The 19,456-nt window shown below is 36.5% G+C and overlaps 1 protein-coding gene across 1 annotated transcript; it reads left to right on the top strand.

Moving 5' to 3' along the window:
* The first annotated feature begins 1,422 nt into the window (after positions 1–1,422).
* Positions 1,423–18,728, top strand: LOC121376038 (ufm1-specific protease 2-like). The gene is made up of 14 exons (XM_041503804.1): positions 1,423–1,546; positions 2,827–2,989; positions 4,571–4,650; positions 5,304–5,508; positions 6,572–6,789; positions 7,142–7,235; positions 9,848–9,999; positions 10,646–10,748; positions 11,971–12,117; positions 13,395–13,573; positions 14,836–14,934; positions 15,951–16,053; positions 16,286–16,410; positions 18,536–18,728. Exons 1-14 carry the CDS (start codon positions 1,508–1,510, stop codon positions 18,620–18,622), a joined length of 1,794 nt encoding a protein of 597 aa, XP_041359738.1. The 5' UTR covers positions 1,423–1,507; the 3' UTR covers positions 18,623–18,728.
* Positions 18,729–19,456: the final 728 nt, after the last annotated feature.

The raw sequence follows: 19,456 nt of genomic DNA, 5'->3' as shown, positions 1-19,456 counted from the left end.
TTTGCTATTAAATTTTAAAAGAATACTATGTTGTAAATGTGTCTTCTTATTTATTGTCAAATTACTTGAGTACCCAGTAATATTGGCCTTGACATCAATGGCAAAAGATTTTTTGTTTTACGACACCACTAAAGCACATTGATTTATTAATCATCGGCTATCAGGTGTCAAAACATTTGGTACATTTACTACATTTTTCCATTTACACTCATAGACAGGACAGCACATATCATGGCCTTTGATATACTAGTCATGGTGCACTGGCTGGAAGGAGAAATAGCCCAATGGGCCCACAGATGGATTAATCCTAGACTAACTACATATTGGGCAAGTGCGTTACCGATGTCAATGTGAAGGCAGATATATATATATATATAGGTAGTCTGGTAGTATACAGGTAGTCCGCTATATATACGTTTTTCTCGCGTCAATACAATTTGAAAATTAGACCTGTATTGTTCAAGCCATACAAAAAAAAAAATTGGAAGTTGTGTTTTGGTTGGGAGAGGGGGGGGGGGGGTTAGAGATTTTAAAGATAATTTATTAGCCATGCATGTTTCAGAATATTTTTTAAAAATTGCTGTAAAATAAGTAGAAAGAGTTTGACCCGTAACCCTTCTATATCAAAGCCTCTAAAGACTAATCCTAACCCTAAAACCAACCCTAACCATTGAAAGGAAGGAAATGTTTTATTTGACAACACACAACACATTTCATTTACGGACATATGGTTAAGGACCACACAGATGTTGAGGGAGGAAACCCGCTGTCACCACTTCATAGGCTACTCTTTTATGATTAGCAGCAAGGGATCTTTTATTTGCACCATCCCATACAGATGATACACAGGATAGGACATACCACGACATTTGATGTACCAGTCGTGGTGCACTGGTTGGAGCGAGAAATCAACTGAAAGGGGTTACAGGTCGAACTCATGCCAAACTTTACTAACATTTCTTTCTTTCTATTTACTGGCGTCGTGGCAGGCCATCGGTCTACAGGCTGGTAGGTACTGGGTTCGGATCCCAGTCGAGGCATGGGATTTTTAATCCAGATACCGACTCCAAACCCTGAGTGAGTGCTCCGCAAGGCTCAATGGGTAGGTGTAAACCACTTGCACCGACCAGTGATCCATAACTGGTTCAACATAGGCCATGGTTTGTGCTATCCTGCCTGTGGGAAGCGCAAATAAAAGATCTCTTGCTGCCAATCGGAAGAGCAGCCCATGTAGTGGCGACAGCGGGTTTCCTCTCAAAATCTGTGTGGTCCTTAACCATATGTCTGACGCCATATAACCGTAAATAAAATGTGTTGAGTGCGTCGTTAAATAAAACACTTCTTTCTTTCTTTCTATTCAGACTAGAAATTCCAATTAATGACTGAGTAAAAGATATTCCTGTTTTGAGACCCAAGAGGAAATCGATTGGAGTTATCTTCCTTGATAGTTAAGGGAGGAAAATGTGAATTTGGTTTTGGATGTGTTTTTAAAAGCAAAACGTTTAATATGGAAGTGTGTGTATCCGTTCATTCAGAAGTACTTAGGGTAAATTTTTGTACTAGTTATAAATTTAGTGTGTTTTAAATATAGTTTAATGTTGGTATATAATTATTTCATTAGTTCAACGTGATTTAAGTTGTGTGTGACAATATGGTAGCCCGAGTGATCTGTCTCTCGATAGCTAGGACATCTGGACAGTTGTAATCGCTCTCTTAGTCAGAGACAAGTCTACATCAAAATCGTTCAAAATGTGCCTAATGTGGTTATAAAAGATTTTCACTCTTAATACAACAGTAATCCTCTATTTAATGTTAAATACCTTTACGACAAATATTTCACACATTAATCATTAATACACACACTACATGAAGAAACCTGATGGCACCCCCATTTAATACTGATTTGATCAAGTTCGCTGATTTTTGTTACCTATATCGTGACGTAGCCAGAGTACTCTTGACGGTAAGAGAGCTAGACGGACATTTGGACAGTTGTCACACTCTTACCGTCAGAGACCAATTTATATAAATTCTGCACAATCGCTGCCTACCAAACAGTAGTCAAAGATTCCCACTCCAATAAAACAACAATCCTATGTTTACCTTTACATCAATAGTTTTCAAGCTCCCTGATTAAAAAAACCCAACACATTTTAGCTAAAAAAATATTTCACCTCAAAACCACTGAAATGTTATGGTTAACTGGATTATAATAACTTGAAATGCATTTGTGAATATTGACAACTCCACAGCAGCTGTTAATGACAGTACTGAACTAAAACAACCTTCCTGCAATAAAAATAGACAAGTCCACATTGTTCCCAAAGTAGTGAGATCTAAAGCCCTGATCCCCCGCACATACACACACACACACACACACACACTCTTTCCTGTCCCAATGCCGGAATTTGACCAATATTACTAGATTTCAGGTATGTATTTGTTTGGTTTGTATGATTCATTTGAGCCCGTATGTCTGTGTGGATACACTACAAACTATATACTAGATAAATATTCACTTCACCCATTTGAATCAAACTTGGCCCCTTCTGAAAAAGGAGAAGTCACTTCTACTTTGTCAATCCTGTAGATTACAGAGTTCAACAGATCCACTAGCCCTTGGTCCCAGCTAGTGCATTTTTGATCTGGGCTAGTGGAAAATATCATCTGTATTACTATAACATATAGGACACTAGCCAAAGCTTCTGTGAGAGCTAGTGACTTCTCAAACATTTGCCAAACACCGGATTAGTGCCTGTTGTTTGTTTTTGTTTAACTTTGTGTAATATAGACAGAGTACATGACAATATCTGTTTGTACATACAGGCTTTACAGAATGTCACATGGAAGAAATCGGGACTGTGTGGTTTCTTGGTGGGTTATGGAGATGCCCAGGACAGAAAAGTGGTCGCCTTTACATTGCGTTCTGAAATAGATTGCAAGAGAGTTGTGCCTGATGCCATTGAAGTTGAACGTTTACTTCCAGGAGGTAAGAGTCAGCAAGACACTGTAAAGAACTAATGTAGCATAATTAAACATATAATTATACATGGTCTAATTTCTACTAACATTCTCAACATCACCATCCATGTTTAATTAACTCCCAAAGCTGGTTGTTTATGGAATATATTGAAATAAAAATAATGATTAACATGAGGCTTTTAAACATCCATACAGTGCAGGGTTAGCTCTCGGTGAGCAAAACATTTTCAGTTAAAATAAAAAAATTGCCAAAAAACCCAGTTATTTTCATTTCCAAAATATCAATTATTACATGAAATTATTTCACCAGATTAAAATAAAATTCGCTGATTATTTATAAAATGTGCAATTGGCGAATGCCAGAGTTAGCCCTGCAATGCAGCATTCGAAACGAGCACTTGTCCGTTTGTTCTGACAAATGAAAATCTGCTCGGACAAGCAAAACGTACCTTGGTGGTTATCCGGTGAACAAATAAAAATGTTCAGTACAGTTTCATTTTTAGCAATCAAGAACATTTTCCTTGCACTTTAATAAAACAAATCATTTATTTGGACAAATAAAATTATGGGTGGACAAGTAGATTTCTAGATGTATTTGTCTGGTGGACTAGTGAATTTTTTTGCTATTTCCACCACTGCAGTGAGATATAACCAATACAAACAGGCCTATCTCAAAATTGTGATAACAGACATTTTGTTTGTCTGGCACCCACACTAGTAAAATATTTTTTTAGCTAGTGCATTAAATTTAGGTTATTGTGTACTGGTACTTGGTTGTAATTGGTTCTGTAGACCGGCCTTGGTGGCGTCGTGGCAGGCCATCGGTCTACAGGCTGATAGGTACTGGGTTCGGATCCCAGTCGAGGCATGGGATTTTTAATCCAGATACCGACTCCAAACCCTGAGTGAGTGCTCCGCAAGGCTCAATGGGTAGGTGTAAACCACTTGCACTGACCAGTGATCCATAACTGGTTCAACAAAGGCCATGGTTTGTGCTATCCTGCCTGTGGGAAGCGCAAATAAAAGATCCCTTGCTGCCTGTCGTAAAAAAAAGAGTAGCCTATGTGGCGACAGCAGGTTTCCTCTAAAAACAGTGTCAGAATGACTATATGTTTGACGTCCAATAGCCGATGATAAGATTAAAAATCAATGTGCTCTAGTGGCGTTGTTAAATAAAACAAACTTTACTTTTTTTTTAATTGGTTCTGCAAAATGAATGGAATGTCTGTGATTTGTTTGGCATAATGAATGGAATGTCTGTGATTTGTTTGGCATAACTGTTAATTGCAATATGTAAACTATCAATTCTCTGATGTCATAACAAAATGTGCATACATGTATTAGGGCTCACCCTGTACAGTGCCAAATTAGCCAATTGCTCATTTTTATACAAAATGGCTACAAAATGTAGTCATTGGCTAATAAAATATTCCTCAAATTAACCATATTTTAATAAATTTCAAGGAAATACTCTTTAATTTCAGAAAATTGGCTAAATAAAAAAAAATTCCGTGTGAGCCCTGATGTATGTTTCTGAACTTTGAATTTGTTGAATACCTGTCACTTGTGTGTTGCTGTTGTTTTTCAGGTCTGTCAGTGTGTGGAATTATTGTCCACAATGTACATCCAACTGATACGACAGAAGTTGCCATACCCAATGAACTAGTGGTAAGTGATCTCCAGTTTTTATTTTAAAAAGAAAACATTGAAAGGGAAAAAACGAACATGGTCATGGTATAATTTTGTAACTTCCAGATTTTGTTTGGTTTTTTTAATTTTTAATTTTTATTATTAATTAGCAGATAAATGTATTGAAAAGTGACAGCAGTTTTAAGTGAACTGTTGTCTATGGCCAGCCCTTATTAAACTTCATACACAAACTCTCTTTAGTGAAGGCACATTACTTATATCGGGGTGGAATTCTCCTCAGAGCAGCTGTTTTCCTCTCATGGAATATTGCGTTTCCTCACATTTTAATCATCCTTTCCTCCAAAATGTGTCAGATGGAACAGATTTTAACCTAGGATTTCAAGAATTTCTGGGACCCCTCGTGATTTCCTCTTTTTTTTACAGTTTACCAATTCCCACCCCTGTTATATAGATGTGTATTAATGGTCAAAATCACGGAACAGACATACCATTTTGTGCGTACCTTCAATCGGTAAATGCCTAGCAATACTAAATTTAGTATAAATGTTTAGTAGAGCTTGAGTTTTAATGACTAACCTTTGTTAAATTTTGTAGCTACCCTCCCTCATATGTTGATGTTGCTTCCTGCTGTTCATTGTCCATAATGCATGGATATAACTATTTATTTTTAGGAACACCTTGATCTCAGTCCCCTGGTGGTTTGCCACATCAAAACTGAGGGAAAAGTGACCAGCGACAACTTCTACTTGATGCTGTTTGATAACACACCAGTGAAAAAAACAGTGAAAACCACAAACACCAATCTTCTGGCAGAATATCAGTTTTTCCAAATAAAAGCTAACATTCCTATTACAGTTGCAGTGGAAGCAGACTGCAGTAAGTCTAGATTCTTCTCCAAAGCATGAAATTTATTTTGTGAAGTGAGAAGCAGATTCTGTTTCTGACATTTTAATCTGAAAATAAATGTAGAAACTGACAATTGGTTCTCAAGTGTTTGTACTGATAAACTTTACTCTAATTTTATGTAAATGTAAACTAATAATTTTCTTTTTCCTTTTTTTTTCTTGTTACATTTTTCAGTGTCTAGTTAAATACTGGCCATCTTAATGTAGAAATAATTGGGACTAATTTCTCTGGGCTAGTTTTGGATGAACAGAAAATTTGATTATTTATTAAACTTAAATTTTTTATTTATTTCAATTTTTTTTTTTAATTCGTATTATATACTTAGAGAGCTAGCCCTGTTTCTTAATCTGAATCATCGTCAGGTGGAAGGCAAAAACTGTTTTTGAAATTGATTATCAGAAAGCATTTTGTAGTTTTGAGTGGCGGTTCTCTCTTGTTCATAGTCAGTTTCGAAACTTGCTTCCTTTTCTTGATTAGCAGAGTGATTTTTCAAGATTTTTTTTTTTATCACTGAGAAATGGATACCTTAAATTAAACTGGGGAAATAGGAAAACTGTTGATGCACAGTTTCTTCAAGGTAGATGTACAGTAATTTGCACCTCTCAAATTAAACTCTCATGCTACCAGACCCAATTGTCTTAAAAAAGAAACTATGTATAGAGTGCAAAATTTTAAAATTTCAAAACATGTCTAAAGTAATAGACACATGTTCTCAAAGAGTGGCTAGATCTGAAACAAAAATAAATGTCATTTACTAAAGGATTTCCAATCCAACAAATGTTTTAATATTTCTACTCGCAACCACTAACCCAATTATTGTGTTTGGGCTCTTAAATATTTGGATTCCATTCTACTTTTCTTTTCCTTTATTAATAAACTCTACCGTTAGTTCTGTGAAAAGCAATACTAGTATCCAAGCAGAATAATTTACTTTTTAATTTTTTTTATTAATTAAGTGTCATGCTAGGTGTTTTTTTAATTTATGCCAGGTAATAAATCCTAAATATAATCCAATTATACACGTTAACTTCAGAGGACTGGTCCAACAGCATTGAAACAGAAGTGGACCAGTTGTGTAAGAGGGTTTCTGATGGTTGCTGCATGTATGCGATCAGTGACAGTGCAGTGATGTTTGGCCAGGGACAGGTCAAAGGGGTCCAGGATAATGCGTTGTGTGACAATCTCTATGAATACATGCAAGCTGGGGATGGCTTCCTGACGAGGAGCAAGCAGAAGGATTTAAAGAAACAGGTAGGTCTCAGTTGAAGCTCGTGTGAGGGAGCTTAAAGATGGATCGTGTGTGTGTAGCAGCTCGCAGGATTTGCTCCTAAAAGGTAGCTTAGTGATGGAGCCTTTGTTGGTGGAGCTTGAGGTCAATACCTATAGTTTAAATACCTATAGTTTAAATACCTATAGTTTAAAGCCAGTTTTATTTCATGTTCTAATCTGTATACTGTATACAGGGCTGTAGCTAGGATTTTTTGTTGGGGGGGGGGGCAACTGAGTAGTTAATAACTCCTTAAACGTTTAAGAAGAGAATTTTCTTTAAGTTTCTATAATTTTTGACAACATATATAATGTGTGTGCTTTTTTTTCACTGTAGAGCTGTATGCAAGTGGAGATATTTTTCCTTGCCAGTGGAGAAGCCGCTTTTATCAATATTCCTACCTGTGCACCAGTCATACAACGTAAAATGGGTAAGTTTAAATGTACAGATTTAATACCCATTTATAGACAATTTATTGTCTCAATCATTATTCACAAATTAATTAATAGCATTCTTTTGAGGCTACTAAAATATATATTGAAAGACTATTTATGGTCAATATTAATTAAATATTTGCAACACTTGTCAATTACATTTATATTATCAAGTTAAAACGCTTATTGTTTTCCATAACGTACAAATGTACTATCCTTTGTTTCGATATTTTAAAAACTAGTTAGGTATGCAAGAAAAATAATCAAACACTCGTGGCTGTTGAAGACAGGGAAGTCCGAACCCTTTAGATACAACTATTTTGTATCGGTTGTATCTCTCGTTGGGAGTTGGGATTTCCTTGTATTCAACAGCCAACCATAATATATTAATAGAATCTATTATCGTTGTGAGGTATAGATCGGTATTTCCAATCCGAGGGACAAAATATGTTTACAAAATCATTTTGTCCCGAAGGTTGGAATTGCCTTATCTATACCTCACAATGATGATTGATTCTTTTTCTTGCCCATTTAATTACAGTAGCAAAACATTAATTGTGTAAGCTACGGTTTGTTTATTGTAGAACGATTTGTAAACATTTGAGCTACAAACTCATTCAATCATACATGGGGGAAAAACTTAGTCCACCTTATGCAACAACATAAAATTGTAACAACTTGCCAACAAATAAAAAGTTGAAAATATTAATTTGTTTAAATATTTTTAATACAATGATACAATGTGAAATTGCAAACGGAATTTTGAAAACCATGAGTTATGACATCAGTTGTCGAAAAGCATGTGTTATTACGTCACGCATATTTAGAAATCATCCAGCACTGGGGTGCTAGACAGATTTATCTAGCAGCATGCAAAAGCTGGCTAATTCAGTCCAGTGGGCAAGAATCTTTTTCTGTCTGTCATGTGTGGAATTTGTAATATTTGAAAATGAAGTTAATTTCTAAATTGCCACTTTCCAAATTTGGGAGTAAGCGGTGAAGGTATACTGATGTTAGTACAACTTGGCAATACGACGATAGTTTCCATTAAAATACCATCCAGCCCAATTAAACAGAATCTTAAAACTCTGATACATGTGATATAATATACTCTTCAAAAAAAGAAACGCAAAAGGGTACAAATGGGTTATAACTCCGATTTTATGTTTCCTACCGGTTCATGCTTTGTGAATATAAGGTCATTGCATGTCCCAAACACATTCCCACGGTTACATTCGATAAAACGCAGCTACTGTACAATAAAGTTCCAAAATGTGAATATTCGCAAAAACGCAGCCACGTGCAAACCATGTCACCACTGAACGTGCGTTGTCTGCACATGCAACATGAACACCGACAGGAAATAAAAGTGCAGGGTGTTCGCTTGCCTGGCCTCTGTATCTGGCCGACATTTGACAATCCAACACATCTCAGTCAGAGAAACAATGCTTTAGTCTCAAACGGCCGTTGCCAGGGCATTCCATACATCTCCAGATTGGGACCGTTACCAGCAACATGGATCAACACGTGACCTCCCTAGATCCGGTCGACCACGGGTCACTACCCCCGGGCAGGACCGCTACATCCGGGTACGCCACCTTCACGATTGACTACTGCCACCTCCACAGCCGCAGCAATACCAGGTTTGCGCAGGATATCCGACCAGACCGTACGGAACCGCCTACGTGAGGTAGGAATTCGTGCCAGACGTCCAGTTCGAGGTGTCATCTTAACACCACAACACCGTTGACTCCGACTGCAGTGGTGCCAGATTCATCGACAATGGGCGATGGAGACAGGTGTGGTTCAGTGACGAGTCCCGATTTCTGCTCCGACGTCATGATGGAAGATGTCGCGTGTATAGGCGTCGTAGTGAACGTTATGCGGCAAACTGCGTGCAGGAAGTGGACAGATTCGGCGGGGGTAGTGTCATGGTGTGGGCAGCCATCTCACACACTGGCAGAACTGACCTGGTCCACGTGCAGGGCAACCTGAATGCACAGGGCTACATTGACCAGATCCTCCGGCCACACATCGTTCCAGTTATGGCCAACGCCAACGCAGTGTTCCAACATGACAACGCCAGGCCTCACACAGCACGTCTCACAACGGCTTTCCTACAGAACATCGACATTACATCTGGGTAGTATAGTATGTAGCTTAGTAGAGTACCCACCTGAGATTCAATGAAGTTGTAGAATTGTTCTGCCTCTAATCAAGCCAACCAGCCTCGGTGGCATTGTGGTTAGGCCATCGGTCAACAGGCTGGTAGGTACTGGGTTCAGATCCCAGTTGAGGCATGGAATTTTTAATCCTGAGTGAGTGCTCCGCACGGCTCAATGGGTAGGTGTAAACCACTTGCACCGACAAGTGATCCATAACTGGTTCAACAAAGGCCATGGTTTGTGCTATCCTGCCTGTGGGAAGTGCAAATAAAAGATCCCTTGCTGCCTGTCATAAAAGAGTAGCCTATGTGGCAACAGCGGGTTTCCTCTAAAAACAGTGTCAGAATGACCATATGTTTGACGCCCAATAGCCAATGATAAGATAAAAAATCAATGTGCTCTAGTGGCATCGTTAAATAAAACAAACTTTATTTTACTTTCAGGCACATACAAATGTGTGAAGATAAATCTGCCGCTTAATGTGATTTCCCTCATCAAGTCAGGAACAAAAGTGAACAACTTGCAGAAGATATTTGATCAGGCTGTCCTATCCCAACTGCAAGCCATGAAACAGTGCATTTTGAAGTTTAGTCAGGTATGTACTTTCTTTTTTAATATATGTGCCTTTAACTTTTTCCTTTTGACCACACGGTGTGAAACAATGTTTAGGTAAAAATGTAAATTGATAATGTTTAAAACTGATTTAATATGTTTATTTGAAGTCTTTACCCAAAAAAATACAATATTGTTGACACATTGCATTGTGCACAAAGCTATTATCAAATCTTGTTTAAAGGTTTAATTTATTACCAACCCCATCTCAAAAAACATGTCAGTTAAATTATGCTTGCCCATATTATGAACATTTGTAAGAGTTACGGTACATTAAAAAGTTTTGTTGATATTCTTACATATTGCATTTGTAGTAAGTGAAACTTCCCTAAACCGGACAGACTCGGTACCAAGTAAAATGTCTGGTTTTAAGAGGTATCTGGTTTAGAGAGGTTCTCTTCTGTACAGACATTTAAAAAGGAACCATGAAAAATGTCCGGTTTTGAGGGAATTCTGGTTTACAGAGGGTCAGGGTTTGAGAGGTTTCACTGTACTATTAAACTGATAGTTACTGATTGTTCAGTCTTCACTGTGATATTAAACTGATAGTTACTGATTGTTCAGTCTTCCCTGTGATATTACATCTCTGCATTAAATATTTGTTTTACTTTGAACATTTTGTATATCAGGGTGACCGATTCCACACCCCAGAAGTGTTTCATATCCAGCCGGAGGATTTACCATTCATCGTGTCTGTCATTTTCCCCAAAGGCGTCTCTGAACAGGACTTAGGTACAGGCTAAGTCTTATGACTTGCTGTGTATTTCCATTGGTTCTTAATATGTACACGTTTTAATGAAATGTATGCTATTTTAAATTTAAAATTCTAATTGTCTTAATAATACATGTATATCAGTTTTTTGTCTTACCTTTACGAAGTTAAAAGGTGAGATGTATGTATTACTTTTCTGACAGAAACAATGGTGTCACATTTTGCATTTGTCTCAACATTACAATTTGTGTTTAGCTCCATTTCTCACAAACTAGATCAATGAAGCTTGGAGTTTCATCACAATGCATGTAGGGGAAAAAAATTATGTAATAATTTTAAACGAAAATTTAATTGTTTATTTTTATTTTATTATTTTTTAAACTGTTTTACTTCACATGCATTGAGATGCAACTGTTAGTGATACAAAGATGGGTATGATAGACGAAAATAATTTATAACTATTATTGCTAAACAGTTAAGAGATGCTGTCTGTTTATACAAGGAATGAATAAAGTTTGTTTTGTTTAACCACACCACCAGAGCACATTGCTTAATTAATCATGGGCTATTGGATGTCAGACATTTGGTATTTCTGACTCGTAGTCATCAGAAGAAACCCGCCACATTTTTCTTAATGCAGTAAGGGATCATTTATATGCACTTTCCCACAGACAGGAAACCACATACCACAGCCTTTGACCAGTTTTGGTGCACTGGTTGGAATGACATAAAACTGAATCAATTGAATGGATCCATCGAGGTGATTAGATCCAGGAATGAATAAAGATGCACATGTATGTTGTACAGCTGTGATGAAATGCATGCCTTCACAGTTGGTTATGCATTTTTATTTACCATGATCAGTTTGCCATATATGTTTATAAAAAATAAAAAAATAAAAAATTGGGAATAATCAGTCCTGGCAATGCTTTTTTCTTCTTTTTTTTTTTTATTCAAAAAAGGTTATGTACAATATTTAAAAACATTTAGCTGAGGCCTGAAATGAGTTTACCTAATAGTTACATTGTGTCATTGAAAACGATGGAATTAATAGAGTTCTTAGATTATAATGTGATAATATCATGTGTTAACATTTTACAACAGATACATATATATGTGTTGCATTATTTAACTGTAATAAAACACATTTTTAGTTTAGTTTGAAAACCATTGGAAATTTCATTGACAACCTATGTTGACAAACTTACTCATTACTTTTACCTTTTTTACTTCGACTGCCAGAAAGCAGCAGAAGACATCTTCATGATCTGTTTGGTGTTGTTGCTGATTGGCCGGTGTTCAAGAGAGCCAATGTGTTTCTGCTTCCAGGAGATAGGATGTTAAACGGCTATCTCATAAACCCACACATAGGACTTCCACCGTCAGGAAGTGAGAGAGACTATAATATCTTCTTTAGAAATCCTTATGCATTTTTTTTTTTTTACATGCCATATTATTATGATAGGTCTTCAAGAAAAACAAAAAGCAGATCATGTGATTTATAGAGAAATATAAATGATAAATCTATTATTGTTTTGTCAGAGATTTTACTGATAAACCATGTCAGTATATTGGCAACTAAAATCTATAAAATATTTAATAATTCTTTTTACTTTTTATTGCATATATTAATGCCCAGTTATTTTTCTCTTGGCTTCTTAAATCCTATATATTAATAACAAATTTGTTTAAGTCACAAATCAGGTAGAAATAATGGTAGAAAATGTTCAGAAAAAAAGAAGTTTTGTAGCACCATTGTCCATTAGTGTAATCCGTTGTGTTCAGATTTCCAATTGGTTGCTTGGTTCTCCACTTTCTGCTCAATAGCTTTGAATGTATCGTGGCAAGTCTGCAAGTTGTGGGTGATTCAGTGTCATAGATGTCATGATGTATGAAACGGAAAATGATGGAGAACCAAGGGTGCATGACACATTGAGAAGGTGGAGCGGGACGTAGCCCAGTGGTAAAGCGGTCAGTTTGTGATCGATCCCTTTTGGTGGACCCATTGGGCTATTTCTCATTCCAGCCAGTGCACCACAACTGGTATATCAAAGGCCATGGCATGTGCTATCCTGTCTTTGGTATGGTGCATATAAAATATTCCTTGCTACTAATGGAAAAATGTAGCGGGTTTCCTCTGTAAGATTATATGTCAAAATTACCAAATGTTTGACATCCAATAGCCATTGTGCTCTAGTGGTGTTAAACCAAACAAACAAACATTGTGAAGACATTCCTATATTGTTATGTTTTAATATTGAAATAAAGAAAGAAATGTTTTATTTAACGATGCACTCAATACATTTTATTTACGGTTATATGGCGTCAAACATATGGTTAAGGACCACACAAATAATGAGAGAGGAAACCCGCTGTCGCCACTTAATGGGCTACTTTTTTTGATTAGCAGCAAGGGGTCTTTTATATGCACCATACCACAGACAGGTTAGTACATACCACGGCCTTTGATATACCAGTCATGGTGCACTGGCTGGAACAAGAAATAGCCTAATGGGCCCACTGACGGGGATCGATCCCAGACCAACTGCACAGCGAGCGAGTGCTCTACCACTGGGTTATGTCCTGCCCCATTTTAATATATATATATATATTATTTTTTTTAATTACCTTTTTTCTATAAATATGAAATGGTTTTGTTTTTCTAGTTAAGGACGGCAAGCCGTGTATTGTGCATGGCAAGTACACATACCATCACTACATGCAGGATCATTTTGACGACAACAAGTGGGGATGTGCATACCGCTCACTTCAGACGCTAGTGTCATGGTTCCATCTACAAGGCTACACAGACAGGCCTGTGCCATCACATAAAGAAATTCAACAAGTGAGTTCATTTGTGGAAGTAATCAAAAGCTGCTTTTATATGTGTTTGGTATGCATTTTGTAAAAGCAGCAAAATCAGAATGTATTTTGTGTTGCTGTAAACCGGAGGAATGTGAATATAATTTGTGTAACTTCACACAAAAATGCATACCACTCTGCACATCGTGTAGCTTAACACTGATCCAATAACAAAGCAACTTTTTTTGTTTCTTTCTTCTTCTTTTTTTGATAAATGGGCTTTTTTCAGTCATGAATACTTAGGAGATAACCCTTGAATCATCCACTTCGCCTGTTCCAATTACTAATGATGTCACTTTCTAATGACGTCATTAGCTTTCCGGGTGTTTTTTTCATTTGATCCCGGAAAAAGAAAAGAAAACGGAATAGAACACACTCGCCATCAGTTTACAGTATCAATTTTTTAAAAGAAGACTTGAAAATCCTAAAAAACCCTGCATTAAATGTTTGCTTTATGGAAAGATTAAGATTGATAACACATTAATTTATTTATCACTTGAAACTACAATATTATAGCAGTATAGGAATTACTAAATTATATTATTAGCTCTTGTTCAAGTGGCCAATTGGGCTTATTTCCTGTTCCAGCCAGTGCTCCACAACTGGTGTAACAAAGGCCATGGTATGTACTATGTCAGTGAGATGCTGCTAATAAAAAAGTAACCCAGTGGGTTTACTCTCTCATTATCTGTGTGGTTTCTAACCATATGTCCTACACCATATAAATATGTGGAGTGCTTTATTAAATAAAACATTGCTTTCTTTCTTTTTTTCAAGTGGATTTACATTGAAGTAATCAATAAAATCTGTTGTCATATGACACATTCAAATATTAAGGTTGGTTATGCCAAAACAAAATCCCTTACTATTGATGGCTAAAATACATACATGTGGTAAATTAAATGAACCCTTTTTTCTTTTTTTTTTTTACCATACACCCATTGTACCAAGTAAAAAGTTTGGTTTTAAGGCTTATCTGATTTAGAGAAGTCATATTCTGTAGTGATATTACAAAAGTGACCATGAAAAATGTCTGGTTTTGAGGGCATTCTGGTTTACAGAGGGTCCAGTTTTGGGCGGTTTCACTGTGTAAAAAACATACTAATAAAAACTTGATAAGACAGGTTGCATAGACAAATTTATATTTTAAGTAAATTGGTAGCACTGAGGTTTGAAGAAGTTGGAATGGTCTCTTTAAACAAAGAATGTTTAAAAAAATAACTCTTTACATGTTTTTGTTGCCAGGCTCTGGTTGCTGTTGGTGATAAGGATGCCTCGTTTGTTGGAAGTAAAAAGTGGATTGGTTCTCTTGAAGTCAGCTACTGTTTAGAGCAGTTGATACAGGTTCAGTGATACTTTGTTTTCAGGTTTTTCAGGTTTACACTGGTATTGAAGTACAAGGTGGGTGGGGTAGGGGGGCAGGATGTTGTGGCCAAATCTTTCACTAACAGTTGGGGACATGCAAACTGTAAACTGTGATGTAATCTAACATCATTATGCAGGGCTCAAATTTAACAGCGGCAACTGCCGTCTTGTGACATATAAATTGCCGTCGGTTGGGGGTGTCACCAATGGCGTTAATGGGCGTTTAGTTAGTACCATGTGATGGAACTATATTTAGTCATGTGCATACCCTGTGTTGTATAATATATGTTCTCACTGCATTTTGCCTCTTCACTTTCGCATTATGCCGCTCTACACTGGGGTATTTAAGTACAAGTTGGGTGGGGTGATCCATAACTGGTTCAACAAAGGCCATGGTTTGTGCTATCCTGCCTGTGGGAAGCACAAATAAAAGATCCCTTGCTGCTAATCGAAAAGAATAGCCCATGAAGTGGCGACAGCGGGTTTCCTTTCAAAAACTGTGTGGTCCTTAACCATATGTCTGACGCCATATAACCGTAAATAAAATGTGTTGAGTGTGTCGTTAAATAAAACATTTCTTTCTTTTTTCTAATCAAGCCATGATATGTGCTATCCTCTCTGGTAAAGTACATCAAAGAGACCCCTTAACTTCTGGTAAATAAAGTGAATGTGATTTGACCGTTACAAGCCTCATGGTAACATGCACAAAGCATTTATACCTCATTTATAAATATATTTTGGTTTCAAGAACATGAAGCTAATTTCATCCAATGCATAAAGCAGTACTGAAAGATTATAGTTGCTTATTACATTTTGGAAGATTTTTTTTTTTTACAGCTTGTATATTTTCCTTAGCAAAACCATTTAATTCCAAATATTTGTATTGATTTCTTTTGTATTCATATATTTGTTGTAAGTATAGTAAGATATTTTATTTGACTACTTTTGAAAAAAACCCTTATTTTCCAGTTAACAGACTTAACATTTTGTTTTAGGTGACATCAAAGATCATAAGTGTCAGCAGTGGCTCGGAACTTTCAAGCAAAGGGAGAGAACTCTGTAACCATTTCACCACTCAAGGATCTCCAATCATGATAGGTCAGAATGATTTGTTATAAATTTTCTCAACAATTCATTTGTAACCTACACTTTAAGGTGGAGTCAAGAATTTAAATGTAAATTTTAACTACCACCTCTAGAAAATGTACAAATTCAGAATTCAAAACTTGGAGGCTTTGCACAATATTCAATTTTTTTTTTTTTTTGTGTAGGCTATCCTAAAATTTGTGATTATAATAAAGCAAACTTTAATTTTATATTTCTTGTACAGGAGGTGGTGTGTTGGCTCACACAATACTTGGCGTGGACTTTAATGAGGTAACTGGAGATGTGAAATTTCTCATTCTGGACCCCCACTACACTGGTGGTGAAGATATTAAAGTTATTCAAGACAAGGTCAGTGAGGGTTTTTAAAAAATCTGATTTTTTCTGTATCCCAATCCAATGTTTCAGTAGTGAGTTTGATGATTAATATTGTTCAAAATTATTTTAAGTTTTTATCTTATTGAAAACTGAATTTTAAAAATTAATAAAATATTGACTGAAAAACCAGTTAAAGTCTGAACCAAATTGTTAACTATGATAAAATACTCTCCTACCTTTAATTATCTTTAGATTTCCACAATATTTTGCCCAGACAGATATCATGAAAAAAACATTGCAATGACACAGGTTCCAAATACTAGATGGTAACCATGTCATCTATATCGACTTAGCTGAAATCCTCTAGGACAAAAAGCATGTAGGCTGCCATTTTGCTTTTTTATGGAATACTCCAAGAGGGATGGAAGGTGTGATGTAATCTAACAATGTTATGACATGTATTATGGTATAGGCTCTCATCATGATGTCATATTAATTATGTCACATACTTTGGATGCTTCCACCACTCTTGAAGAATATTCCATAAAAAAGCAAAATGGTAAGACGCCGAAAGTTTACATGCATTTTGTCCTAGGAGATCTCACCAAAGTCAAAATAGGTGACAGGGCTACATTCAAGTATGTTGAATCTGTGTCAATGTAATGTTTTTTGCACGATTCATGTCTGGACAAAATGGGGGGAGGGGGGGAATCTTAACAGTAATTAAGGTAGGAAAGTAATTTATCATAGTTGTTAACAATGTGGTTCGGACTTTAGGTATTAGGTATATTTAGTAGTGCAGATCACAAAAACATTTGGCTCGTAATAATCAATGGATGTAGTAGTAATGTCCTGGAAATTTGATCTGTGCAAACAAATGGACTGTTTTAGCAGTTAAGTAATAAAAAAAATTATTTATTAATTTTGTACTATTCCTAGATTTAAATGCATTTGAAAACTATAGGTGTATTGATTATTCCTTATTAATTTAACATGATTCACCTTCATTCAATATCATGACTTTCCAGACAAATGAGTTTAGAATACTAATCCAACCAAAAACTCATAAATATGTGGAACCTACCTTAGTTGATGCTTTTCTCAGGTAACTACCATTATGGTCAATAAAATAAAATTCTGTGTGACAATTTCATTTGATGGTACATGATTGAAACTGTGAGTACAGGAACTAGACCACATTAATATTCATACCATCCAGAATTAATAGCCTTTGATTTTCTGAAGTTTTTGCCTTGCATTTACGAAGTTAAAAGGTGAGATATTTGTATTATCTTTCTGCCAGTGGCAACCATGGCAGACCCTAATCCAGCTTTGACACTATTTTTGCAGAAAATAGGCTCATTACTAAGTTGTTAGCAGTAGTGAGAAGTCAAAGTTGCCGTATTATTATTTTGCACCCAATTGGGTTTCAAAAACCAAACCACACAAACATCAAGACACCGCTTAGTATCATTGATCATTTAACACCTTGTCGGTCCCTTGTTTTACTTTCGTGCAAGACTGTTCGTGTTCAAGCATGTTGCACAGTTTGCAGTGACCTGTCAAGCAGTTTGGTTCTGAGGCAGATTCATTTCAGTTGTTTTGCTTAAATTGTTTTACTGGAAGTGGTAGTGTTTAGTAACAAAATATTGCAATTGAAACAGATACCTCAGAACCTTTCTGGATGAACGTAGAACAAGGTGAAACATTACAAAACGTACCGATAAATGTTTACTTTGCTTATTTTTATCAAACTTCCCCTTCACCTGGTAAGGGAGAAGTCACATCTCACTTTTCAGTTCTAGAGTAGGGCCTGCGATGTCACAGACTTTTGCATTTAGCTCAACATTAGTTTTGCGTTTAGCTCCATTTCTCATAAACGGTTGATCAACGAAACTTGGTTTATAGTTGCACATATAGATATATTTGATACAATTCATGCTGCTAGATGAATATGGATGCAACTGGAGGTAAGATATTTAATTCAGTGAAATTCTTATTTTGTTAACTTTTTTTTTTTTTACATGTGTTACAATAAAAAGGTGGGGTTTTGTCAGAATGTTTAAATGCTAACATATATCTTCATTTTAGAATTTATAAAAACTGCTGAAAGGAGATGTGAATTTTGTTAAAGAGTTTAATGTTTGTGATTTTGCAGGGTTGGTGTGGATGGAAGGGACCGGACTTCTGGGACAGCAATGCACACTACAACCTCTGCCTACCACAAAGACCAACTGCTATTTGACGACAAACATTGTTGATATTGTTTCATGAACTATCTGGCATAAACTTCCGTTTTTAATATTGTGACACCAGACAGTATTTATATATTAAAAGTTTTGTCAAGTGTTTTCTGGATCATATTCTTTTTGTCTTTGAGGCCAGTGGAAATTAAAAAAAACATTTGTTTGGTTCTATTCTTTATGGATAAAATCTGGCTTGTGTCCTTCCATTTTAGATATTCCTATGCCCCCCATCCTCCCCCAAGTATAATTTACACCATGTAAAAAAACACCAAAAACCCCCATGAGATACCAACACACTTGACATTTGTTGTCACTTCATAACCAATTAAAGGCAGAAAAAGAGTGTAGTAGTGCACTGGGATAATGGTTTTGGGGCTGAACCATTCCCAGTCTGGAGCTCCACGCAGTAAGACGTGTTTGTTTGGCTTGTGCTCGACTTGGGGATCCTTCATTTCGTTGTTTTTGTCAGCGAAATGAAGTTTTCTACTGGGATATATGCGGCCATTGGAACTGATTGAATGCTGGAACGCTTGTTTCGACAGCCTGCACCACCAGGTTGGATTCTTTTTTAGCGAGATTCCTTGCCTCCACGTCATTTCTCCGGCGGACTATGTCGACTTGTGTTTTTGTGACTCGTATGACGGCCATTCTGCAAAACGCCACAATTGTTCACGTTTAGTCTCTTACATGTCCGAGCCTGTCCTAGCAGCACTGGAAGATTGATCGTCCCACTCGAAGAAGAAATAGGAAGCAGGGTTGGCCCCTACTACTCTTTTTCTAGACTTTACCTTGCTTTATAGTGATAGTATCTTGTATCCTCCGGAGTCGGAGCC

Source organism: Gigantopelta aegis, chromosome 6 (genome assembly GCF_016097555.1).
Source record: "Gigantopelta aegis isolate Gae_Host chromosome 6, Gae_host_genome, whole genome shotgun sequence".
Taxonomy (NCBI): Eukaryota; Metazoa; Mollusca; class Gastropoda; order Neomphalida; family Peltospiridae; genus Gigantopelta; species Gigantopelta aegis.
This window is presented reverse-complemented; position numbering and strand designations above follow the sequence as displayed.

Coding starts and splice junctions, on each gene's coding strand:
- LOC121376038 (XM_041503804.1), top strand. CDS start 1,508: ATGGAAGTGTGTGTATCCGTTCATTCAGAAGTACTTAGG. Junction 4,651..5,303: donor CCATACCCAATGAACTAGTG/GTAAGTGATCTC, acceptor ATTTATTTTTAG/GAACACCTTGATCTCAGTCC. Junction 16,411..18,535: donor TTAAAGTTATTCAAGACAAG/GTCAGTGAGGGT, acceptor GTGATTTTGCAG/GGTTGGTGTGGATGGAAGGG.